The sequence below is a fragment of the Scyliorhinus torazame genome, chromosome 6 (genome assembly GCF_047496885.1).
Source record: "Scyliorhinus torazame isolate Kashiwa2021f chromosome 6, sScyTor2.1, whole genome shotgun sequence".
In the NCBI taxonomy this organism is placed as follows: Eukaryota; Metazoa; Chordata; class Chondrichthyes; order Carcharhiniformes; family Scyliorhinidae; genus Scyliorhinus; species Scyliorhinus torazame.
The window spans coordinates 59149011-59176480 of NC_092712.1; the positions used below are offsets into that span (position 1 = coordinate 59149011).

The following is a 27470-nucleotide window of genomic DNA, read 5'->3' on the forward strand; positions in this document are numbered from 1 at the left end:
ACTACGGCAATCAGTGGGTTTGCCCTTCTTTCTTTGATATCTATATTCTAATGCTCGGAGTCGCCAGGTATCAAATGATACCACCCCAAGCTTCAACCGGCTATCGATCAAAGAGCCAAACACGAGTTTGTTAGTTCAAGGGTACTTTATTTACACATACAATTAATCATGCAACATACACTACTAGTTAACTACACCTATCGACTAAGACAACCTGTACTTAACTTCAGGCACCCGGCTTAGGTCAGAAGAACAATGGCCGTTGTTCGATTCTGGATCTATCGAGTCTGGAGAAGTAACTGCTGCTCAGCTAGGCTCATCCGTCTGGTAGTGGGCGTTGAACTTGGACTTGCTTCTGGTGGTGCTGCACTGGGAAACAGACGTTGCTGGAGCGCCAGGTCCAAGAGAGGACGAACACATGGTGGACTCCCTTCTCATTCTTGGGGGTTTTCGCGCTCTTTCGGGCAGTCCTTCAGTTTGGACCCCACTAATTGGGTGAACCCCGATCACTATGTTCGATTTCTAACCAATAAATGGGCGGGTGCCTGGATGGCTGGGCGTGTCCCAAGCGGTCACTGACCCCGTTGTTTACGCTTCCCCTAAATCGGGAGTGGCGCTGAAATGTCTGGGACTGTACCGGTCGCTCGAGTACCAGTCCTTTGTCTTGGTGAAGATGGGCCATCAAATGCTAATCGGCCCATCAAAATGCTAATTGGTCGGAGTTTCGATACCGTCTGGACTCCTTGCTTGCAAATATATATTTCTGGCTCAGAGCCTGCCTGAATCTTCCTTAGTCCATTTTACCCGCTAGGCTTTGCGAGATTCTCTGTCCCTGGTTGTAAGTGGCCATCCCAGATGGCTACACCCTAAACGATCGCTAACACGTACAGCTGATGTTAAATTGCTGTCTATTAAAAATGTATTAATTTACCCTTTGAATGAGACCATTTTTTCTTCCAGCTTTGGATACCTAAAACAAGTTGTAGTTGGTGTAGAACCTGTAGTATGTTTTGAATTTATTTGCCATAATATTGCAGTGCACAAACACTCAAGTAACAACTGATCATATGAAGAACCAATTTAGTCCAATTTTACTCAGCATTGCTAAAATGCATTGTACCTCATTGGTACTGCCTCAATTACGTAATGAAGGGAGTTGTCATGTTCGACTGCCCACTTATCCCTGTCTGCATAGGTCTCACCCCCACAACCCAAAAATGTGCAGGGTAGGTGAATTGGCCACGCTAAATTGCCCGTTATTTGGAAGCAAAAAGAATTGGGTACTCTAAATTTAAAAAAAAAAGAATGCTCACTTATCTAGAAGCCCTGAATGTAATTTGATACAAATAGAAACATACCTTTTACTGTATACAGTCTGCATATCACCCAGGCTGTACATGGGCAGTGGAACTTTAGATTTTAGATTGAGTTATGTTCATGGGTAAAAAACCCTAATAGTACCAATTGGCAAACTACCAATGATCCTGATGGGTAGGGCTTGAATCAAATGTGAAACCATGATAGTTCCATTGTGTGGTCAGTGATTGGGACAGTTGGGCCTGTACCTTCAATTTAAACCAAACAATTATGTAATTTAAAATGTTGCTCAGCTATGGAAATTAGATTTTGACATAATGTGCAAACATTGAGCATATGCCTGTCACATTGTAGTATTGCCAGTGAAGCTCATAGTTCAAATGTTTCAGCTCTGAAACTGCATGCAGTGTGCAACCATAAGCCTTGACCGTAACAGACAGCCAGCTAATAAGTATGTTGAAGTGTCATGAAAATATTGTTAAACCACTCGATCTGTTCCATTAAAATTATGAACGAATAAAACAACTCATTTTAATTAGAATTGGATTTATTTATTTCTTATCTAAATATTATCTGTTGCTTCCATTATGCTTTTCATTTTATTAGCACATAATGCAACTTGTTGCCTAATTTAGATTTTGAAAACTCGCAGACCAGAGGACCTGCTCGGGGAACATTCATTGACTTTGCGGCAGCAAAGCAGCGTGAGATCATTTCTAAAGTGGCTAGTAAACAAAAGTAGGTAATTAAAAACAAGAGCTTATAGTTTATGTGCAAAAGTTACATATTAGCAGGGACCCACAAAACATTTGCGGTGAAATTAGTACCTTTATTACAACAACACAGTACTCCTTTATATACAGGCATTAAAGTTATTATTTTACCAAAGGCTTTAACAAAGTCAAAACTTCTCCCTTTTGGAAAAAGCTGTTCATATGTGAAAACTGCCTGAGGACATAAATACAAATTTTGTCAAGGGCCTGGCCTTGTAACTTGTTTATAGTCATAGAATATGAAAGTCTAATTTGGAACTGTTTTCTCCTGAGTTGAGAAATTTAATTGGCTCAGTGCTATTGGAGGAATGAACATAGAAACGTGCTCGTTAGGAAGCTGGTCTCTTCAATGTTGTTCCATTATGAAGTCCTTGTTTAGGATTCAATTTTCATAGCAACATTATAGGTGCTTCTTCCTTGAGTCTATGTTTGTGTGGTGGCATCCCTTTGGAGTGAGACTGTGAAGAAGCTCTGAAGGACACAGACTGTTATCACCATCTTCATCTATAGAGTTAGCACTGATGTATTTTTTTAGTTCACCTGACAGTTTTTCTTACTTTTTAAGCATAAAGACTAGCTTTAAAATAATAAGTTGTATCAAATAATTGTCCCTGCCATTTTGCTGCACTTAACCAATTCCATCATCTCATCCCATGCCATCCCTGCCCTTCCTACTCCATCCCATTCTTTGCATGTCATCCTTCCATGTTATCCCTATCCTGCTCTTAACATGCTCATCTCTTCCATCAATCCTATCCCATTCCTCATGGAATCAATCTTTCCAGCCATGGGTTACTGTTGTTGGGGTCCCTTTCTTTCTGTTATTTTTGTTCCCCAACAATCTCTCCCCACCCCACTTCTTCCACCAACCATTGGCAGCGGCACGTGCATCACATGTACCAGCCCTTGTGTCCCACATGCCTGAATGCATTCCATCCTTCTAATGCCATTTCCATCCAATTCCTCAATACTATAACAAAAGATTCATCTGCACCCAAATGCTAATTTAAAAATGTAAGTTTTTCAGTCGATCACAATAGTTCAAAAACGTAAAACTTCGCAAGAAAGACTTGGATGAAGGAGATCCTTTGGGCAATTTATTTAGTTTCAACAATAAGCTTTTTGATGAGCTCTTTACACTGAAATGTCTAGAAATAAGCTTGTCTTTCTCCTGTACATGTTAAAAGCCTGAATTTGATGTTCTCTGCAGAAAGCGCAGCTTGGAGCTGCTCCGACTCATTGATTTGGATTTCTCAGTTAGCTTTTCACTGCTTGATCTACCTCCATTGAATGAGTACGATGTCTACATCAAAAACTTTGGACGCACAAACACCAAACAGGTTTGTGTACTGTATCCCATATTTTGTATCCTTTTAGCAATGGTGTTTAGACTAGATTTCTAATCATGTAAGTTTTTATTATTCAGCTTGCTGAATATAACTATTACTTCAAGTGTAAAATTTGATCGATAACTTTGAGTAGTAAACATGGGCTGTTCATAATGACAGTGTGGCCTTTCAAGTTTTGTGTTTGTGAAATTTGAAGTTGAGTATGCATTTTAGCAGTGAAGCATTGATTTTTCTATTTTAAATCCATATGTAGTATAATTCTAGAATTATTTGTCATCACAATGTGTGTAATATAAATTGGTGGATACTTATTTCGGAGAATGTGATGGCAAGATCAGTTAATAAAATGGTTAAAAAGCAAATGGGTTACTTGGTTTTATAAATAGAGGAATAGAATATTCAAGCAATGAAATGATACCAGAACTTAATTAAACAGTGGTTAGGCTTCACCTGGAGTACTTTGGCAATTCTGGGCACCAGACTTCAGGAAAGATTTTGAAGCCTTAGAGCACATAGGTTTATAGGGATGTTACCTCACCAGGAATTAAATACTCCAGTTAAGAGGAGAGGTTGAAAAAGTTAGCACTTTTTTTGAGGAAAAAGGAAGGTCAATAAGTGATCTCATAGAATAGAGTCAGAGAGTGGTTACAGCCTCTCGAGCCCATGCTGGCCCACTGCAAGAGCAATTTACCTGGTCCCACTCACCGACTCTTCCCCCATAGCACTTAAAGTTTTTTTTCTCCACGTGCATAAGCAATTCCTTTTTGAAAGCCACAATTGAATCTGTATCTATCAGGTGCGATTTGTGCATGTATATCTCCAAGCACCTCTGTTCTTGCACCCCTTTTAGAATTGTGCAATTTAGTTTATATTGCCTCTACTCATTTTCCTACCGGAGTGTATAACTTCACACTTCTGTGTTAAATTTCACCTGACAATTGTCCGCTCATTTCCGTCAACATTTTTCTGATGTCACTTTTGAAGTCTGTCACTATTTTCCTCACTATTACCGTATTTCCAAGCTCTGCATCATCAGCAAATTTAGAAATTGTGTCCTTTATATGCAAATCTAAGTCTTTAATATAGATCAAGCAAGACGGTATCCCTCGAACCAGCTCCTCAGCAAATGTATATATTCCTTTAGTTTGAATTCTGTTTCCTATCACCCAGTCAGTTCCATATCCATGCACTCAATTTTCATTTTATTCCATGTGCTTCAACTTTGCTGAAAAGCCTGTAATTTCATAGATTTTCATAGAATTTACAGTGCAGAAGGAAGCCATTCGGCCCATCGAGTCTGCACCGGCTCTTGGAAAGAGCACCCTACCCAAGTTCAACACCTCCACCCTATCCCCATAACCCAGTAACCCCACCCAACACTAAGGGCAATTTTGGACACTAAGGGCAATTCATCGTGGCCAATCCACCTAACCTGCACATCTTTGGCCTTGGGAGGAAACCGGAGCACCCGGAGGAAACCCACACACACACGGGGAGAACGTGCAGACTCCGCACAGACAGTGACCCAAGCCGGAATCGAACCTGGGACCCTGGAGCTGTGAAGCAATTGTGCTATCCACAATGCTACCGTAATGGGGCACTTCATCAAGTACCTTTCAAATACACCACATGAACCACATTACCCTCATCAACTCTTTCTGTTCCAGCATCAAAAAACTCAACCAAGTTGGGGTTAGATGTATGAGCCTAGGTAGGGTGCTCCTTCGGAGAGATGGTGCAGACTTGATGGACCAAATGGCCTCCTCCTGCACTGTAGGGATTCTATAAGTTCGCTAACCACAATTTACCCGTAAACCCATTATTGGCTTTGCAGAATTAATCCACATTTATCAGATAATTATTAATGTTATGACACCCAGGGCTAGGGTGCAATCAATTCTAACCCCACTTGATCCGGAGTCACAACACAAGTAAATTCACCAATAATTCTTAGAAAAATACCCCAAACTCTTGGCTACCTAATAATTATAGTCCCCATGTTCGTAAATGTAAACACAAATACTTTTTATCTATAACCAGAACTGTAATGAAATATGCACTACTATCTAATTCCTAATTCTCCCCCACCCGAGAATATAGACACACACTCTCTCCCTCTTATATATATATATGTATAATTTACACACACACAAACACAAAACAGATAAACACAGAGAGGAGGAGAGGGATGAAAATCTTAAGTAAAAGACAAACAGAGGGCGGAATTCTCCGATCGCCGAGGCCAAAATCGCGTTTGGTGATCGGCCATCTGGACGGCCTCAGGGCGTCACCTGAGGCCCTCCCCCGATGCTCAACCCCCGATGGGCCGAGTCCCCGACGGCGTGGGATGCGTGTCCTCTCACTTTTTGAGGACCTTGTGTGGCGGCTGCGGACTGTGTCCAGCGCCGCCACAGTCGGGGGAAGGTGGGGGGGGAGCCGTTCTGCTGGCTGGGGGGTAGGTGTATATGTAAGCTGAAGTTACAGTTTCCCATTGAAGAATGTTGGTTTAGCGTTTTATTTTTGATTTGATTTTATTGCCCATAGGCTTTTGTTCAGTGTAATGAAGATAATGTGGACCGAGACATTCAGACAGATGAAATTGAAACTGTTGAAAAGTGGACACAACATCCTGGAGAGGGAAACCTGATATGTGGGGGTAAGCACTTTTTGTGCCAGAACTTTGCATTTACAAAGTAACTTGCATTTGTCCATTTAATTGCATAAAAGCACAAACTGCCTCGTAAAAGTTAGCTAATCTGAGGTTACCTGATTGTGTCTTGAAATGTTTTGTTTTACATTTATCCCTCCTGCTTTGCTTCTAAATGTTCACTTTAAAGAGATTGATTCAGAAAAGTAAATAGAATCTACGCACCCTTTTCATAAAGGATTATTATTTTTGATCCCCACTGCTGGGAAGGACAAGGACAGCATGCACATGGGAGCTTGGGCCTATTTCCATTGGAGTTTAGAAGAACGATAAGTGATCTTATTGAAACATCTAAGATCCTGAGTGAACTTGCCAGGGTGGGTGTTGAGAGGATTTTTCAACTTGAGGAGTTTGGAAACGGGGGCATTGTTTCAAATTGGGTGTCTCCCATTTAAGACTGAGATAAGCAGATTTATTTTTCTGCTGAGAACCATTAGTCTGTGGAATTCCCTGCCCCAAACAGCAGTAGAGGCTGGATCATTGAATATGTTCAAGGCTGAGTTAAACTTTTGATCAGCCAGAGAGCCTAGGGTTATTGGGGAGTAGACAGGAAACTGAAGTTGAGGGCACAATCAGATCAGCCATAATCTTATTGAATGGCAAAACAGGTTTGACGGGTCAAATGGTCTACTTTTATTTCTTTTGTTCTTGTGGAGACGCCTCCACTTGTAATTCAAGTTTTACATCAACCTGACTTTGATATTTATAATTCCTTCATCATTGTTGGATCAAAATCTTGGAAATCCAGACCTATCAGCATTATGGATGTATGCACTGTGCAGACTGCTGTGGTTCAGGAAAGTAGCTCACCACTGCCTTCTTACAGGCAATTACAGGGAGGCAGAAGATGGGAAATTGTAGGCCGGTTAGCCTGACTTCGGTCATTGGTAAGATTTTTGAGTCTGTTGTTAAAGATGAGATCGCGAAGCACTTGGAAGTGCATGGTAAAATAGGACTGAGTCAGCACGGCTTTGTCAAAGGGAGGTTATGTCTAACAAATCTGTTGGAGTCCTTTAAGGAGGTAACGAGCAAGTTAGACAAAGGAGAATCAGTGGACGTGATTTATTTAGATTTCCAAAAGGCCTTTGACAAGGTGCTGCACAGGAGACTATTAAAGAAGTTAAAAGCCCATGGTGTTAAGGGTAAGACCCTGGCATGGATAGAGGATTGGCTGACTGGCAGAAGGCAAAGAGTGGGGATAAAGGGGTATTTTTCAGGATGGCAGCCGGTAACTAGTGGTGTGCCTCAGGGGTCTGTGCTGGGACTACAACATTTTACAATATACATTAATGATCTGGAAGAAAGTACTGAAGGCACTGTTGCTAAATTTGCAGATGATACAAAGATCTGTAGAAGGACAGGTAATATTGAGGAAGCAAGGGGGCTGCAGGAGGACTTGGACAAGCTAGGAGAGTGGGCAATGAAGTGGCAAATGAAATACAATGTGGAAAAGTGTGAGGTTATGCACTTTGGAAGGAGGAATCTAGGCATCGACTATTTTCTAAATGGGGAAATGCTTCGGAAAGCAGAAGCACAAAGGGACTTGGGAGTCCTTGTTCACGATTCTCTTAAGGTTAATGTGCAGGTTCAGTCGGCAGTTAAGAAGGTAAATGCAATGTTAGCATTCATGTCAAGAGGGCTAGAATACAAGAACAGGGATGTACTTTTGAGGCTGTATAAGGCTCTGGTCAGACCCCATTTGGAGTATTGTGAGCAATTTTGGGCCCCATATCTAAGGAAGGATGTGCTGGCCTTGGAAAGGGTCCAGAGGAGGTTCACAAGAATGATCCCTGGAATGAATAACTTGTCGTATGAGGAACGTTTGAGGACTCTGCGTCTGTACTCGTTGGAGTTTAGAAGGATGAGAGGAGATCTTATTGAAACGTACAAGATACTGCAAGGCCTTGATAGAGTGGACATGGAGAGGATTTTTCCACTTGTAGGGAAAAACTAGAACCAGAGGACACCATGTCAGATTAAAGGGACGATCCTTTAAAACCGAGATGAGGAGGAATCTTTTCAGCCAGAGGTTGGTGAATCTGTGGAACTCTTTGCCGCAGAAGGCTGTGGAGGCCAATTCAGTGAGTGTCTTTAAGACCGAGATAGATAGGTTCTTGATAAATAAGGGGATCAGGGGTTATGGGGAGAGGGCAGGAGAATGGGGTGAGAAAATATCAGCCATTATTGAATGGCGGAGCAGACCCTATGGGCCGAGTGGCCTAATTCTGCTCCTGTGTCTTATGATCTTATGAATTAGGGATAGGCAATGATGCCCACAAAATATGAACAAATTTAAAAAAAAAAAAAAAAAATGCTTTGTTTCAGTGCAGTTGTTTACTCAGCAACCCAGTATAATGCTTTAGTGCTCTTTGTGAACGATGCTCTAAACTGTTGGTACGATTCAATCAGGCAAAGGCTTGGTAACCGTTTTTGATGGCTGCACTCTTGTATATGTGCAAAGCAACCAAATAAGGAGGTGAATCAACTGTATATTAGTTTATCTCAATCCACTATTAGTGCTTCCAAGATTTTTTAGAAGAAGATGGCAAGTAGTTGTATTAGCAACATTGAGACTTATTAGCTCTGAAGAAGAGTCAAACAGACGCAGAACTTTCTCTCTCCACAGATGCTGCCAGACCTGCTGAATTGTTTTCAGCATTTTCTGTTTTTATTTCACATTTCCAACATCCACAGTATTTAGCTTTCATATTATTTTATATTAATATTCAGGTGTACCTGAAGATCTGGGTGTTTTCAAAAAAGGGCTAGAGACTCTGATGAAGTCTTAGGTTGTGCGATATTACGATGTCTCCCAGGGTATGGAAATGTAAGAATTGGTCAATTTAAAAACTATCAAGGTCCATCTAGTTCACCACCATCACAAACGAAGAACAAAGAAAAATACAGCACAGGAACAGGCCCTTCGGCCCTCCAAGCCTGCGCCGAACATGCCCGTCTAAACTAAAATCTTCTCCACTGCCGGGGTCTGTATCCCTCTATTCCTATCACATTCATGTATTTGTCAAGACGCCACTTAAATGTCACTATCGGCCCTGCTTCTACCACCTCCTCTGGCAGCGAGTTCCAGGCACCCATTACCCGCTGTGTAAAAAAACTTGCCTCGTACATCTCCTCTAAACCTTGCTCCTCGCGCCTTAAACCTACCCTGGGAAAAAGTCTCTGACTATCCACTCTGCCTATGCCTCTCATAATTTTGTAGACCTCTATCAGGTCGCCCCTCAACCTCTGTCGTGCCAGTGAGAACGAACAGAGTTTATTCAACTTGTCATCATAGCTAATACCCTCCATACCAGGCAACATCCTGGTAAATCTCTTCTGCTCCCTCTCTAAAGCCTCCACATCCTTCTGGTAGTGTGACGACCAGAATTGAACACTATACTCCAAGTGTGGCCTAACTAAGGTTCTATACAGCTGCAACATGACTTGCCAATTCTTATACTCAATGCCCCGGCCAATGAAGGCAAGCATGCCGAATGCCTTCTTGACTACCGTCTCCACCTGTGTTGCCCCTTTCAGTGACTTGTGAACCTGTACACCTAGATCTCTCTGACTATCAATACTCTTGAGGGGTCTACCATTCACTGTATATTCCCTACCTGTATTGGACCTTCCAAAATGCATTACCTCACGTTTGTCCGGATTAAACTCCATCTGCCAGCTCTCCACCCAAGTCTCCAAACGATCTAAATCCTGCTGTATCCTCTGACACTCCTCATCGTTATCCGCAATTCCACCAACCTTTGTGTCGTCCGCAAACTTACTAATCAGATCAGTTACATTTTCCTTCAAATCATTTATATATACTACGAACAGCAAAGGTCCCAGCACTTATCCCTGCATAACTCCACTAGTCACAGCCCTCCAATTAGAAAAGCACCCTTCCATTCGTACTCTCTGCATTCTATGACCTAGCCAGTTCTGTATCTATCTTGCCAGCTCACCTCTGATCCCGTGTGACTTCACCTTTTGTACCAGTCTGCCATGAGGGACCTTGTCAAAGGCCTTACTGAAGTCCATATGGACAACATCCACTGCCCTACCTGCATCAATCCAGCGCCTGTTCGAGTACACTGAATTCGGGTACTGTCGTTGCATGATAAAATTATACTGAAGTTGTTCGACTAATATTCAAAATCAATTTCTTTTAATCTGTTTATGAGCAGACCGAGACATCAGAAGTAGAAAACCCAGTAAATGTTGGGAAACATAGCTTCAAAGTCACCTATTGCATTTATTATGTGTGCCTTGGATTCTGGGAATGCTGGAGAGGGAAGCTCTAGGAACACTGAGGAAGATCATGGTATCACTGAGAGAGATTAAGGGCGTCAGGGAGAGTATTTTCAGGGCTTGAAAGTATTATGTGGATCAAGGACACATCTGGAATGCAGCCCAGGAAGCCTTTTCTTTCAGAGTGAGAATCCTCAGGATCTTGGAGTGAAGGAATTAATGTGCCACCATCCTGCCCCATGAGTGTTTGAAATTGCTTTTGAGGACAGGAAGAAAGGACAACATTTGTGGACGGTGAATGTGTTGGATGGGTACGAGAGGGCATTCAGTTGAGGGTCGGTGTGCATATTGACTTGGGCGGCAAGGTAGCACAATGGTTAGCACTATTGCTTCACAGCGCCAGGGACCCGGGTTCGATTCCCGACCTGGGTTCGCTGTCTGTGCGGAGTCTGCACATTGTCCCCATGTCTGCGTGGGTTTCCTCCTACTGGTGCTCTGGTTTCCTCCCACAAGTCCCGAAAGACGTGCCGTTAGGTGAATTGGACATTTTGAATTCTCTTTGTGTACCTGAACAGGCGCCGGAGTGTGGCAACTAGGGGATTTTCACAGTAACTTTACTGCAGTGTTAATGTAAGCCTACTCGTGACAATAATAAAGATGATTAGATTGTTAGACTTTTCAGATGCAAACATTGGGTGCTTGGGCAGCTGCAAGGTGTTCTGTAGAGTGTGTGCGCGGGAGAATGAAGTGAAAGTCAGAGGCCTGGATTTTTGTACATTCGTGGAGATGCCAGGTAACTTAACAATGGTGATGGGACTGGATCCGGAAGTCGCCCCCCCCCCCCATTGCTGACCGATCCCATAGGGGAAAGGGTGAGCTGTCGCTCGCACATTGGGGATGCCAAAACTCAGCAGGGCCATTTGAACTCCAAACACAGTTTTCATTGGAGCGGGGGCCTTATCCTGCGGTGTGTGCGTTACGAATTCTCAGACAAGATGTAACTGCTCTTGAGGGGGGTTGGGGGGGGGGGGGTGCGGTTAAGGTCTTTGGACCTGTCAAAATGTCAAATTATTTAAATGCTTTGTCCTTTAAATGTTGAAAGAAACAGTCTGTGACTGAGTTGAAAGAAAATCTGCCCTTGCAGTTTCAATACCTGTTTGTTGACATAACCCCCGAAGCGCTATCATTATAACATTATTATTGCTCGAGTGTTTCTACAATCATATCATTTTCACATTGGGAAACTGTAAATTCACATTTTGATTGACATATCAGAGAGGTAATTAACTGATTAGCTGTCTTTGATTTAGGTTTATGAATGCAAATGTTTATTAGAACAGAACTTGAGTATTGCTAAAAAGAGATTCTTGCTGTCAAAGCTTTCCATCTTGTATATATCAGGACGCAACAGAGAATGCACCGGGAGCTATTGTTCTCCGTGCTTTTGTTTAATTAAAAAAGGTGCAATGCTTGGATATGCTTTTTCTGTTTGCAGAGGACAGGGCCCTATATATGTAGCTTCTAGCAAGTGTATATGAGCTATGTCGCAAGCTTTGGCAACATGTCTTTCTTTGCAGCAATTGGAGTCGAGCTTGAAGCATAGCTCATAGACACTTGCTGGAAGCTACATGTATTAATATGCATGTAACTCCAGACCCACAGCAATGTGGCTGACTCTTAACTGCCCTCCGTGAACGCCTAGCAAGCAACTCTTAGATTTGTTTATCATTTCCCATCTTAGTACTTTACTCTCTTGCCTTGTCTCTACTCTTTGGTATACCACATCTTCCACAATTTGATCTCTTGCCGCTGTTTTGAAGGGCGGGGAAGTGTCCTGCTCAATATTTATCCTTCAACTAACATCATTAAAAACAGATTAGCTGGTCATTATATCATGGCTGTTTGGAGGATCTTGCTATGCATAAGTTACTGCATGCTTTTATGTTCTAAGCTAGTAAAAGGCACTAAATAAATACAAGGGGCTGGATTCTCCGCCAGCACGTTGCTCCATTTTGCCAGCAGGCCGGGGTTTCCCTACGGCGTTGGGCTGCTCCACAATGGGAAACCCCATGGACCAGCCGGCATAAAGGAGCACCCCACCGGCGGGGTGAAACAGAAATGTGGCGCGGTGGGATGGAGAATCCAGCCCAAGTTCTTTCTTTGTTCTTTTGTTAGCATTATTCAGTAAGGAAAGAAAATGCACATCTCTTTAATTGTTTGCCTCTTTAATGCTGCTTTAATAGGACTTCTGAAATGTGGTGGGTATATTCACTTTCTTCCTCTAATAACTTGGTCCAACCTTTTGGATTGCATTCAATTAAACCAACCAAATTAAGATTGAAATTCTGTTAATGTAACTGATGCAGTTCAATGTTAAATGTTCTTTCCTTGAGCAGGTGCTAATGTTAGTGATGCCTTGTCCTCGGTGGCTAAGAATGTTGACTCTCGGAGACTGACCAACTTCCTGAGATCTGCTTGTCAGGTGCTGTATTTCACTTGGGTACCACCATACAAATACATAGCAAATACATAATCTTATAACAGAAGATTTCTGCAGAGATCAGGGACGATGTCACAGCTAAATTAACTCTTGACTATTTCAAAATCAAAATGCGTTGCATACACACACACATGTAATTTAACAGAGGACATTTAACAGGGCTGAGGAAAACGGGAAGAATGAAAGTTCAATGCAGCAACATGATTCTTATGATGATTTAAACAATACATTCTAACAATATTTAACGTGGTAGTTCAATACTCCTTGGACATGCTTGTGATACCAAGGAGGAGTGGATTCTAGATCAAGCTGTTACTGTATAGATAGTTTATTTTTTGTGTTATCTTCCCTGCTTGCTAATAGTATCTATCACACCATTACCATGACAGGTAATTTCCGTGTTGCTTGAAGAAGAACAAGCCGAGAACCAAGCGAGTAAGAACTTACAATCAAAAGCAGCCAGTTTGTCAGTCAGCGATGGATGCTCTCAATTGAATACAAACTTGGCATTTTTACACGGTAATAGTTTGAGGTGGAATATCAACAATATTCATATTGCATTGCCCCCCCCCCCCATGTAATTTATTTGTGAAGTCAACTTGCAATTTATTTTTTAAAAGAAAATAGTTTTTAACTGGTGACCATGCCTTCAGTTATTTAAATCCCAAGCTCTGCAGTTCCCTCCCTACACCTCTCCACCTAACTATCCTCAATGAAGACACTCCTCAAAACCTACCTCTTTGACCAAGCTATTGATTATCTGACTTAATGTCTCCTTATGTGGCTTGGTGTCATATTTTTCTTTTGTGAATTTCCTTGGGACATTTGATTGTGACAAAGGTGATATAAATATAAGTTGTCTTGTCATTCAGACCTTTCAGTGGAAAACTTTCACCTTAAAATGCAATTATTTTGGTATTATGTTCTTCATTTGAATCCCGTGTCGGCCACACTGGCTCCAATTCCGTGTGACTGATGGCACGTAATTTCAGTCGTCAGTTTCACATTCTGTGCATTTTGTTGTTCAACAACCTGCCGAGCAACACTCCCCCTGGGTTGTCTTGCTGCATTGTATAGCCTGCCCAGAGTTTCCTGCCTGTCAATTTCTCTCCCCTTGGGCTGAAACATCACATCGTGCTTTGCACTGGTTGGTTAAGACTTTGCAGGCTCAGACGATACCACTTGGTGGGGCTGTATCATCAGATCTTTTAAAATGACATACTGTACATTGTACTTCCTCATTTAATTTGATAAATACAAGATTGTAGATGTAGGAAATACTTTATTTATTAAGAATTCCACAAATACTCCCAAAACCTAATTTTAAGGTTGCATTTTAGTAAAGTTTGAAATAAAGAGTATGTGGCTTTGTTTTTTTCTGTAGGTCGTGAGGTGTTATGTCTCCATTTTTCGCCGGTCCAGAGACAAATCCTGCTTTCAATTCACAGTCTTCCTAAAGAGCCCGGGGTTGTCCAACTGGCCAGCAGTTACATGGTCTGTGTTTGGAATATCTGGGAACCATCAGCTCCTCAGAAAGTCCTGGTCTGTGAATCCGAGGTTTGTGAAAATTAATTATTTATTCGTGACAATGCGTTATGGAAAAGATTATTGATGGTGAAATAGAACTTGACAAAAGAAAAATTCATCATCTTAACATCATTTATTCATTCAAAAACTTCAGACAAATTCATAGTGAAGTGGCATTGGATTGTCAGTACCAATGCAGTTCACATTGGGTGTAAAGCTGAGCCCTTCTTTCATTTCCTTTCTGCACCTTCTTTGCCCCTTCTTTCTTTTTCCTTCTTCTCCAGATAGCACCCTCGATTATTCGAGGGTTGGTGAACCATGGCTTACACTGTAGTTTTTATATGCGGCAGGGCGAGGTGGCTGACCACAAGTCTCAAGTCTATCTCCGCTGGAATGGGGATTGGACCCTCTGCTGTTAGTCCATAAGACCGTAAGTCATAGAAGCAAAATTAGGCCACTCAGACCATCGAGTCTGCTCCGCCATTCAATCATGGCTGATATTTTTCTCATCCCCCATTCTCCTGCCTTCTCCCCATAACCCCTGATCCCCTTATTAATCAAGAACCGATCTATCTCTGCCTTAAGGACACTCGGTGATTTGGCCTCCACAGCCTTCTGCGGCAAAGAGTTCCACAGATTCACCACCCTCTGGCGGAAGAAATTCCTCCTCATCTCTGTTTTAAAGGATTGTCCCTTTTTCTGAGATTGTGTCCTCTGGTTCTAGTTTGTCCTACAAGTGGAAACATCCTCTCCACGTCCACTCTATCCAGGCCGCGCAGTATCCTGTAAGTTTCAATAAGATCCCCCCTCACCCTTCTAAAGTGTTGGTGTTATTCTAAAACATACTTGCCATTTAGCCAACTGAGCTAACAGACGTCATCCCACTCTTAATCCGATCTTTAATTTTCATTCTTTACCTGATTTGACATTAAATTCATCCACTCTAAATTACCGTTCTCCTCCACCCTTCCTCTGATTATTTCTCAACCCTTAAATCTCATATCTTATTGGTTAAGGCAATAGATTCTTGGTGGAATCATCCCAAAGTTTATCAGTGTCCGTTTCAGTGAGAGAACCAGGGTGTGGTTCTCCAGCTGAACAGTGGAATTTTCTATCCCGATTATCTGGCAGTCAGTGCACAGCAAATCTGGTGCTGTGGTTTGCGGCATCATTCTGGTGGGGTGGGTTCTGAGAGATATAGGTAAAGGGTACCCCAATCTAAGCAAAATATAACCCTGCCCTCCCTTGACAGGGAGGACCCGACAGGATTCGGGGAATCCCCTCCACTCAACAAGCATCGGGGGAACCCCCCCTCACCCCCCCACCCACCACCACCGAACAAGCATTGGGGCACATGCCCATCCCACAAGCATCGAGCACCCTCACCCACCATATACAAGGAAGCCTGCCAATGGCACTGCTACCCTTATTTTTGGACTAAGTTGGTGAACTTGGAGTTCACTAAATTGTGTGAATGAGCTTTAGTCACATGTTATTAAGAGAACCAGAAATCGGTACTTACCATTTATTTCCATTCATGTCGCCTTAATAATAGCATAAGAGGTTGTTTTCTTGTTATGGTCAGCAAGTGCTGTAATGTTGCAAGAAATGTACTCCTCCAAGTCATTCTGAATTACGTGAAAGGCAGCAAACTCAGTAGATTCCTTCTGAATTCTGCTGGCTAATGTTCCCAGTCAAAGATACCCGGCTTTCTGATTTTAAGCTAGTTTACAATCCAGTCACATTGGAAGCTTATTAACTAAAAAAATGTTGACATATTGTGACATCTATTGCAGGTGCAGTGCTGTTGCTTTGGCCCAGATAATGTGATATCTTTGTTTGCTGGAACGACGGATGGTTCTGTAGTGGCTTGGGATCTTCGTGAACACTCCATTATGCACTGCAGTCTTCAGATTGGGGGCCAAGAATGGACTTTCAGAACTCCAACATTCTCAACTGGTGAGTTAAAGATGCAAAAGTGAGTGAATGAATAATTAGAGAGAACCAAACTTGAATTATAAAGGATCCTTTGGAGGATGAGAAGGGAGATTTAATAATGGGAGATGAGGAAATGGCTGAGGAACTGAACAGGTTTTTTGGGTCGGTCTTCACAGTGGAAGACACAAATAACATGCCAGTGACTGATGGAAATGAGGCTATGACAGGTGAGGACCTTGAGAGGATTGTTATCACCAAGGAGGTAGTGATGGGCAAGCTAATGGGGCTAAAGGTAGACAAGTCTCTTGGACCTGATGGAATGCATCCCAGAGTGCTAAAAGAGATGGCTAGGGAAATTGCAAATGCACTCGTGATAATTTACCAAAATTCACTAGACTCTGGGGTGGTCCCGGCGGATTGGAAATTGGCAAACGTGACACCACTGTTTAAAAAAGGAGGTAGGCAGAAAGCGGGTAATTATAGGCCAGTGAGCTTAACTTCAGCAGTAGGGAAAATGCTGGAATCTATCATCAAGGAAGAAATAGCGAGGCATCTGGATGGAAATTGTCCCATTGGGCAGACGCAGCATGGGTTCATAAAGGGCAGGTCGTGCCTAACTAATTCAGTGGAATTGTTTGAGGACATTAACAGTGCGGTAGATAACGGGGAGCCAATGGATGTGGCATATTTGGATTTCCAGAAAGCCTTTGACAAGGTGCCACACAAAAGGTTGCTGCATAAGATAAAGATGCATGGCATTAAGAGGAAAGTAGTAGCATGGATAGAGGATTGGTTAATTAATAGAAAGCAAAGAGTGGGGATTAATGGGTGTTTCTCTGGTTGGCAATCAGTAGCTAGTGGTGTCCCTCAGGGATCCGTGTTGGGCCCACAACTGTTCACAATTTACATAGATGATTTGGGGTTGGGGACCAAGGGCAATGTGTCCAAGTTTGCAGACGACACTTAAGATAAGTGGTAAAGCAAAAAGTGCAGAGGATACTGGAAGTCTGCAGAGGGATTTGGATAGGCTAAGTGAATGGGCTAGGGTCTGGCAGATGGAATACAATGTTGACAAATGTGAGGTTATCCATTTTGGTAGGAATAACAGCAAAAGGGATTATTATTTAAATGATAAAATATTAAAACATGCTGCTGTGCAGAGAGACCTGGGTGTGCTAGTGCATGAGTCGCAAAAAGTTGGTTTACAGGTGCAACAGGTGATTAAGAAGGCAAATGGGATTTTGTCCTTCATTGCTAGAGGGATGGAGTTTAAGACTAGGGAGGTAATGCTGCAATTGTATAAGGTGTTAGTGAGGCCACACCTGGAGTATTGTGTTCAGTTTTGGTCTCCTTCCTTGAGAAAGGACGTACTGGCACTGGAGGGTGTGCAGAGGAGATTCACTAGGTTAATCCCAGAGCTGAAGGGGTTGGATTACGAGGAGAGGTTGAGTAGACTGGGACTGTACTCGTTGGAATTTAGAAGGATGAGGGGGGATCTTATAGAAACATACAAGATTATGAAGGGAATAGATAGGATAGATGCGGGCAGGTTGTTTCCACTGGCGGGTGAAAGCAGAACTAGGGGGCATAGCCTCAAAATAAGGGGAAGTAGATTTAGGACTGAGTTTAGGAGGAACTTCTTCACCCAAAGGGTTGTGAATCTATGGAATTCCTTGCCCAGTTAAGCCGTAGAGGCTCCTTCATTAAATGTTTTTAAGATAAAGATAGATCGTTTTTTGAAGAATAAAGGGATTAAGGGTTATGGTGTTCGGGCCGGAAAGTGGAGCTGAGTCCACAAAAGATCAGCCATGATCTCATTGAATGGTGGAGCAGGCTCGAGGGGCCAGAGGGCCTACTCCTGCTCCTAGTTCTTATGTTCTTATGATAGGTGATGTCTGACAAACCTAATAGCGTTTCATTTTAGTAGACAGGAGTGTGTCTATGGATGGTTATATGGACTACTAGAACCCATAAGAGACTGCTAGCTAAAATTAAAACTTGTGGAAGTAAAGGCAAATTATTGACCTGGTTAAGAGTTTAGTTAAATGGTAGAAGGCAGAGTGTCGGGACAATAGATATGTACTCAAAATGAAAGGCAGCGACTATTGGTGCCACAAAGGAACTTTCCAGGAGCTCAACTGTTTTGTTATATTTCTAAATGACTTGGATAACACAGTAGGAAGTCATTTTGCTACTGACATAAAGAGTGATGGCACTGTATGGAATGTAAACGGGAGCATATAATTGCAAAGAATCATTGATATATTAAGTAAGTGGGCAAAGCTGTGGCCAATGGCTTTCATTGCACCCAAGTCTCAGGTCCCCAATTTTGACCAAAATGTGTTTATCAATCACATAAACCTTTAACAATGGTGTATGAAAATACAATTTTTTGGGTGGTAGTTTTTGCCCTTGGGAGCACAAAGTCTCATTACATTGCTCTCTGGATCTCCAGAACTACCCTTGGTTTGGAGCTGGACCTGTAACTACAGGAGACACTGGGCCATCACAGGCATGCAAGTGAGATGATGTGAGAGGGGGTGGGGTGGGGGGGGGGGGGGGCGTTGGTGGTGAGAGGGTCCCTAGCTTACATACACATTTTGAACAAAGTCAAAAAATGTACAGGTCCCTCACAGGATTCAGCTGCAACATTGCAGATTGAATTCTAGGAGTGACTGGAACATGGGATGAATTATGCACAGGGGCTTGCATTGTTCAGTCTTTCTTGTTGACTTGAATATTTTCCTGCCATATTTGCGGCATTACCAAAGCTCTTCCCTTGACAATTTTGGATATCCAAACCTAAATTTGCAATGAATTCCAAAACAGTTGTCTCCGGACACTCAGATCAGAAGTGTGGGATTGTAGCTGAACAAGACAAAGAATTTGCTCTACAACTTCACCAATGCTGGTCACAAGTCTTAAAATGACAGTTAATTGACACACACCTGATATTGGCTTGATTCGATGGTCGTACCTCGTGTGTCTGTTGCTGGCCTGGTTCCGCTAGTGTCAGCAACTGGCATTTGCCCCGATTTGTCGGCCCTGTGCCTAGGCATGGTGTTTGCAAGTCTGCTCTGCCTGCTGCCATTTTTACTTGTTCAGTGCTCACTTTGCACCCCAACGCCCAGTTGCCATGGTTTGGGTGCGCTCCCAAGAGTACAGCGAGTATCATGGGAATCCAGGAGCAGGCTGAAGATCCTGCACACTGTTAAGTGCACTTGAAATGCCATTCACATTTCCTAGCTGCTAATCTCCAGTCATATATAGTATGCCATGATTTTGGAGACCTGGTATACAACCTTAGGCTTGTGAGGTATACAGTTGCACACAGCTCCTAGCCGACAGTGGTCATTTAAATAAAGTCCTACAGGTATCACTTCAAGATGAGTCTTTCGGATGCAAAACTCTCTCCACAGATGCTTCCAGACTTATTGAATTTTTCCAGCATTTCCAGTTTTTATTTCAGATTTCCAGCATCTGTAATATTTTGCTTTTACTTCAAGAAGCTGTTGTGTTTTCCCTTCAAATGTACATTGTGCAGTAAGGATTGACTGAAAACGGTCAATCTTGGGTCGCTGTCGTTGTTCTCTGATGAGCAATATTTGGGCAATACTGAGAATAGGTTAAGCACCCTCTGACTGCAGACTATATATGCTGCATGAAATCAAGAAACACAAAGGATTCTTAAGGGGCTTGATAGGGCAAATGCTGATGGGATGTTTCCCTTTATGGAAAAGCCTAGGATCAGATGGCATAGTCTCAGAATAAAGGGGTGCCAATTTAAAACTGTCACGTGAGAGTGCCTTTAAGAAATGGATGTTTATGCAATGTACCTTTAAGGAATGCAGTGATGTCAGAGAGTGGGTGGAGCTGGGTTTTCGATCAGCCATTTTGTAGTTTCTAGTTTGAGTTTTGAGGAAAAGAGCTTGGGTGTGTCTGTGTTTGCAGTGAGCTCGATCTGCTGTGATCTCTGCCTTGAAAGACTATCTCTGGATCATTTGGGTGATTTAAACTCATAATAGTAAAGCCTTTAACCTGATGTGTTTCTGTTTAAAGGTGTTAAGTCTCTTGGATGTTGAAAGGAATAACTGAAGGATTATTTAGTGTTGTAATATTTTCGGGGTTATCTTTGAAGTAAGGGGCGTTAAGTGATCCAATGTTTATTTAAAAGGTTAAGTTGAGTTCATGGAATAAACATTGTTTTGTGTTTAAAAACCCACATGTCCATAATTGTAATCCCACACCTGGAGAACGAGCTGTGGGCTCGGAAAAGCAACAATCGCATTAAAGGAGGAGGTTGGTTGAACTCCATGATACATTTAGGGGTTCTGAAAACGCCTCTCCCATAACAATTGGGGGCTCGAGGGGGATAAAAGTCTATCTATTGGATTGGCTTTTGTGAACGACAGTGAAGGATTGTTGCTTTCCGGTGTGGTATTTTAGTTTAAGTGTGTTGTGGACAGTGGCTCTTTCAGAGGCTCAGAAGTTTTTGGGGGTGGAGACTGTCACACGCAGTACTTTACGGCCAGAGACTAAAAGCAGACTGTTGGGTCTGGCAAAAACATTGCAGTTAACATTACCTGACAAAATGCAAAAAGATGAGGTAATTATGGCGGTGGTTAAGCATTTAAAGTTGCCTGCGATAGAGCTTGACTCATTAGATATGGCAAAAATTCAGTTGCAAATTAAACAAATGGAACATGAGAAAAAATTAAAGCGGCTGGAATACGAGAGTGAGAAAGAGAGAGAGAGGAAAAAGAAAGAGAGAGAGACGAAAAAGAAAAGGAGAGAGAAGAAAGGAGAAAAGAAAGAATAGCCCGAGCAGAACAAAAAGAAAAAGAAAGGGAGATACAGATCAGGGAAAAAGATAAAGAGAGGGAGTTTGAACTTCAGAAAATGGCCATGAAACATGACAGTCAATTAAAATTGGAGGACGTAAAGGGAAATGTACAGTTAGATGATAGTGATGAGGATAGTGAGAAAGAGTGTCACAGTCGAAGGCTTGGTGGGAATCTATTTAAATATGTTCAAGCATTGCCAAGGGTGACGAGAAGGAAGTGGAAGCCTTTTTCATTTCATTTGAGAAGGTAGCTAAACAAATGAAATGGCCACAGGACATGTGGGTGTTACTGATTCAAACAAAGCTGGTAGGTAGAGCTAGTGAAGTGTTTGCATCACTACCGGAGGAGGTATCTGGAACGTATGAGGAGGTGAAGAAATCCACCTTAAGTGCATATGAGCTAGCGCCTGAAACTTACAGACAAAGCTTTAGAAATTTAAGGAAATAATTTGGTCAAACATACATGGAGTTTGAAAGGCTCAAACAGAGTAATTTTGATAGGTGGATAAGGGCTTTGAAAATAGACCAAACGTATGAAGCTTGCCGAGAAATTATACTTTTGAAGGAGTTTAAAAATTCAATTCCTGATGTCGTGCGAACTCATGTGGAAGAACAGAGGGTTAAAACTGCGAGATTAGCAGCAGAAATGGCAGATGATTATGAATTAGTTCATAAATCAAAGATTGGTTTCCAACATCAGTTTCAGCCGGTGAGGGATAGAAACTGGGGACATGAGAAATACTCAAGTGGTAAAGGTAAAGGTGATCTGATGGGAGACAATAAAGAGAGTGTACCTCAGATTAAAAAAGAAATCCAGGAGGGTGGAAAAGAAATGAAAAGTTTCAAATGTTTTCACTAAACTAGGCCATGTAAAGTCACAATGTTGGTGGTTGAAGAAAAGCACTGGAAAGGCTGATGTGGTAACACAGGATAAGACAGTGGGGTTTGTTAGAGTGGTAAAGGAAAGCCCAAGGGAAGCGAAGGAGGTGCAAACGATTGTACAGCCTGTTAAGAAGGTGCCAGATGTCTTTAAAGAATTTACTTGTGTGGGTAAAGTTTACTCGTGTATCAGGAGGAGCAGGTGAAGAGGTCACAATTTTAAGAGATACAGGGGCTAGTCAATCTTTAATGGTAAGAGATGAGGAATTATGTAGTTTGAGAAGAATGTTGCCAGAAAAGGTGGTGATATGTGGAATTCAGGGTGAGAGGAGTAGCGTTCCATTATATAAGGTAAGGTTGGAAAGTCCAGTGAAGAGTGGTGAAGTGGTTGTAGGAGTAATAGAGAAACTATCTTGTCCAGGAATACAGTTTATCTTGGGTAATGATATAGCTGGATCGCAGATGGGAGTGATGCTTACTGTGGTTGATAAGCCAGTGGAAAATCAGACAACTGAAGGGTTGTGTATCCTTCAGGGACGAATATCCTGGGATTTTTCTGGATTGTGTAGTAATAATGTCGCAAAGTCACAGGTTAAGACAAGAGGAGAAATCAAAGAGTGAAGATAAAGTTGAAGTGCAATTATCAGAAACGATTTTTGATCAGATGGTTGAAAAAGAACAAGATCAGGTGGAGGATGAGGCGTATATTCTTAGTACAGGAAAATTGGCGGAGTTACAACAAAGTTGTAGAAATAAAACGGATATATAAGAAAGCAGAAACGGAAGAGGAATCTGAGAGTATACCAGAGTGTTATTACCGTAAAAGTGATGTCTTGATGAGAAAATGGAGACCTGTACATATGCAGGCGGATGAAAAGTGGGCAGAGGTTCATCAAGTAGTATTGCTGGTAGGGTACAGAAAGGAGATGTCGCGAGTTGCACATGAGGTACCAGTGGGAGGTCATTTGGGAATAAGGAAAACTCAAGCTAAAATCCAGAAACATTTTTATTGGCCTGGACTATATAAAGATGTAGTTAAATTTTGTCAATCATGTCACACATGTCAAGTGATAGGGAAACCTCAAGCAGTGATAAAACCAGCGCCCTTAATACCCATTCAGCATTTGAGGAACCTTTTGCAAGGGTCCTAATCGATTGTGTAGGACCGCTTCCTAAAACAAAAAGTGGGAATCAATATCTTTTGACTATAATGGATGTGGCTACTAGGTTTCCAGAGGCCATTCCAGTACGTAATATGACAGCTAAAAGGATTGTGGAGGAGTTACTTAAATTCTTTACTAGATGTGGACTACCACAGAAATTCAATCGGATCAAGGATCGAATTTTACTTCAAAGTTATTCAAAGAAGGTATGGATAGCTTAGGAATAAAACAATTTAAATCAACTGCGTACCATCCAGAATCGCAGGGAGCATTAGAAAGGTGGCATCAGACATTAAAGACAATGTTGAGGGCATATTGTCAAGATTATCCAGAGGATTGGGATAAAGGAATCCCATTCGTATTGTTTGCAATTAGGGATGCACCTAATGAGTCAACCACATTTAGTCCTTTTGAACTAATGTTTGGTCATGTGGTAAGAGGACCACTTAAATTGATTGAGGAAAAATTGGTGGGTGAGAAATCGGAAATTACAGTATTGGATTACGTGTCAAGTTTTAGGGAATGATTAAATAGAGCAGGTGAATTGACTGGACAACATTTGAAAGTTGCACAAAATGTGATGAAACGGGTAGCAGACAAGTAATCCAAAGTTTGTAGTTTTGTCAGTGGGGATAAAGTTTTAGTGTTGTTACCAGTGGTAGGTGAGCCTTTAAAAGCTAGGTTTTGTGGACCGTATCAGATTGAAAGGAAATTAAGTGAGGTGAATTATGTGGTGAAAACACCAGGTAGAAGGAAGACTCACCTAGTGTGTCATGTGAATATGCTTAAAAGGTACTTTGAAAGGGAAGGAGAGAAAAAGGAGGTTTTAATGATTCTAACTCAAAGTGACGAACCAAATCCAGATCACTGTGAATTTGACATACCTCAAATTAAATTGGAAAATGAGGATGTTCTTAAAAATTGGGATGAATTGTTAAGTTACCTTCCAGAGGAAAAACGAACTGACCTGAAAGAGTTATTGATATCACATGGGCAAGTTTGTGGAGATAAATTGGGAAGTACTGAAATGTCTATACATGATGTAGATGTGGGAAATGCTGTTCCTATCAAACAACATCCATATAGACTTAATCCTTTAAAATTGGCACAGGTTAACAGAGAGATTGAGAGTATGCTGAAGAATGGCATAATTGAAGTGGGTTGCAGCCAATGGAGCTCACCCATAGTGATGGTACCTAAACCAGACGGTACCCAACGGTTGTGTGTGGACTATAGAAAGGTGAATGCTGTTAGAAGAACGAACTCTTATCCTATCCCGCGTTTGAAGGATTGCATTGAGAAATTGGGACAATCTGCTTTTATTTCAAACTTCCAGGCATGGAAAGAACATTTAAAACATCGTATAGAGTTCTTTGATTGACTTCAGGCGGCAGGTTTGTTGATGAACCTAGCCGAAAGTGAATTTGGAGAAGCCCGAATCACTTTCCTTGCGGAGTTTCCGATACCCTCAAGACGAAGGCAAATAATGCGATTTCTTAGCATGAGTGGATTTGATCGAACAGTTGTGCAAAAGCTTTGTGGCGTGATTACTCCACTGATGGAATTGCTGAAGAAACGTAAAGAAATTCAATGGACAGCGGACTTTCAACTGAAAACGCCTCTCCCATAACAAAACTGAGATGAGGAAGAATTTATTCTCACAGACGGATGTGGTCTTTGGGAATCCTGGCCACAGAGAGTTGTGGGGGCAGAGTTCATAGGCGTGATTCTCCGCAGCCCGACACCAAAATCGAGAATGGCGATCGGTTGGAGAATGGCTCGCGACTCCGAAATCGGTGCAGGTGCCGGTTTGGCGCTCGTTGGCGATTCTCCGCTCCCTCCAAATCGACATCATCGGGGCAGTGCACGCGTAGTTGCAGCGTCGTTGGAGCGTTATCAGCCAGCTCACCCACGTACCGGCCTCCCCGAGCAGGCGCCAGAATGTGGCGACTGTGGACTTTCACAGTAACTTCATTGAAGCCTACTTGTGACAATAAGCGATTATTTTTATTATTATTATTATGCTCTGCCTCTGATGGGCCGAGACCTGACGGCACGGGCCACATGTGGTCCTAGTGGTCGGGTGCCTGGGCGGGCCGGCTGCGGACAGTCCCAGCAGCGCCACACTCGGCCAAGATCCGTGCCGCTGGCCGGGGGGGCTTCTGCTAGGGCTGGCAGGAGTGGTGGGGGGTGGTCAGGAGATGGGCTGTGGGGTCAGGGTGGGCGGGAACACGGTCCAGCGGGCAGTGCCATGTTTTCCAATGTGACCGGTGTGGGTATAGGCGTATGCGGCTGCAGCTTGTTAGCTCTGCGCATGTGCGGCCTGGGACCCGGCGATTCTCAGGCCATTTTCCGCACGTTCCGCGGGTGTTTCACACGGTGCCGGTGCTAGCCCATCACTGGTACCGGAATGCTTTTCTAATTGGAGGGCTGTGACCAGTGGTGTTCCACAGGGATCAGTGCTGGGACCTTTGCTCTTTGTAGTATATATAAATGATTTGGAGGAAAATGTAACTGGTCTGATTAGTAAGTTTGCAGACGACACAAAGGTTGGTGGAATTGCGGATAGCGATGAGGACTGTCTGAGGATACAGCAGGATTTAGATTGTCTGGAGACTTGGGCGGAGAGATGGCAGATGGAGTTTAATCCGGACAAATGTGAGGTAATGCATTTTGGAAGGGCTAATGCAGGTAGGGAATATACAGTGAATGGTAGAACCCTCAAGAGTATTGAAAGTCAAAGAGATCTAGGAGTACAGGTCCACAGGTCATTGAAAGGGGCAACACAGGTGGAGAAGGTAGTCAAGAAGGCATACGGCATGCTTGCCTTCATTGGCCGGGGCATTGAGTATAAGAATTGGCAAGTCATGTTGCAGCTGTATAGAACCTTAGTTAGGCCACACTTGGAGTATAGTGTTCAATTCTGGTCGCCACACTACCAGAAGGATGTGGAGGCTTTAGAGAGGGTGCAGAAGAGATTTACCAGAATGTTGCCTGGTATGGAGGGCATAAGCTATGAGGAGCGATTGAATAAACTCAGTTTGTTCTCACTGGAACGAAGGAGGTTGAGGGGAGACCTGATAGAGGTATACAAAATTATGAGGGGCATAGACAGAGTGGATAGTCAGAGGCTTTTCCCCAGGGTAGAGGGGTCAATTACTAGGGGGCATAGGTTTAAGGTGAGAGGGGCAAGGTTTAGAGTAGATGTACGAGGCAAGTTTTTTACGCAGAGGGTAGTGGGTGCCTGGAACTCACTACCGGAGGAGGTAGTGGAAGCAGGGACGATAGGGACATTTAAGGGGCATCTTGACAAATATATGAATAGGATGGGAATAGAAGGATACGGACCCAGGAAGTGTAGAAGATTGTAGTTTAGTCGGGCAGTATGGTCGGCGCGGGCTTGGAGGGCCGAAGGGCCTGTTCCTGTGCTGTACATTTCTTTGTTCTTTGTCTTTGTTCTTTGGAATTGGTGACAGTTTTCCCATCGTGGAACACCACGGATTCTCCGTTGGCGCCGGCACTTAGCCTCAGGAATGGAGAATTCAGCCCCATGTGTATATTTAAAGCTGAGATAAGTAGATTCTTGATCAGTCAGGGAATCGAGGGTAATGGGGAAAGAGCAGGAAAGTAGATGTGAGAAATGTTGGATCAGCCGTGATCTGATTGAATGGTGTAGCAGGCCCAAGGAGCCGAAAGGCCTGCTCCTATTACTTCTGGTCTAAGAAAACCTGGAGCTAGGCAGCAGAACAAAATGTCATATTAGCTTATGGTGCACCCACAATTTTAATGTCACTGTGGAGCGCTTTCCACTGGCAACGCTATAGAGCAAGTCTGACATCCAGGTACAACATCACATCACTTTTATTTGAAATGATATGTGGAGTGTAATTCTAGTGTGTATAAAAGTGTTGGGGCAGCACGGTAGCCTTGTGGATAGCACAATTGCTTCACAGCTCCAGGGTCCCAGGTTCGATTCCGGCTTGGGTCACTGTCTGTGCGGAGTCTGCACATCCTCCCCGTGTGTGCGTGGGTTTCCTCCGGGTGCTCCGGTTTCCTCCCACAGTCCAAAGATGTGCAGGTTAGGCGGATTGGCCATGATAAATTGCCCTTAGTGTCCAAAATTGCCCTTAGTGTTGGGTGGGGTTACTGGGTTATGGGGATAGGGTGGAGGTGTTGACCTTGGGTAGGGTGCTCTTTCCAAGAGCCGGTGCAGACTCGATGGGCCG

General features: G+C 42.8%; 1 protein-coding gene across 7 annotated transcripts in view; it reads left to right on the top strand.

Moving 5' to 3' along the window:
* Positions 1-27470, top strand: part of dync2i1 (dynein 2 intermediate chain 1) — a 175381-nt gene that overhangs the window by 102808 nt on the left and 45103 nt on the right. For 5 of the 7 annotated variants that reach the window (XM_072508236.1, XM_072508240.1, XM_072508241.1 and 2 more), the window contains 8 exons: positions 1953-2055; positions 3301-3430; positions 5984-6095; positions 12638-12652; positions 12791-12876; positions 13284-13413; positions 14279-14451; positions 16218-16380. In XM_072508236.1, coding sequence (XP_072364337.1) covers positions 1953-2055; positions 3301-3430; positions 5984-6095; positions 12638-12652; positions 12791-12876; positions 13284-13413; positions 14279-14451; positions 16218-16380 — 912 coding nt within the window. The remainder of the gene's footprint in view (positions 1-1952; positions 2056-3300; positions 3431-5983; positions 6096-12637; positions 12653-12790; positions 12877-13283; positions 13414-14278; positions 14452-16217; positions 16381-27470) is intronic. The other 2 variants (XM_072508237.1, XM_072508243.1) reach the window with 1 other exon arrangement.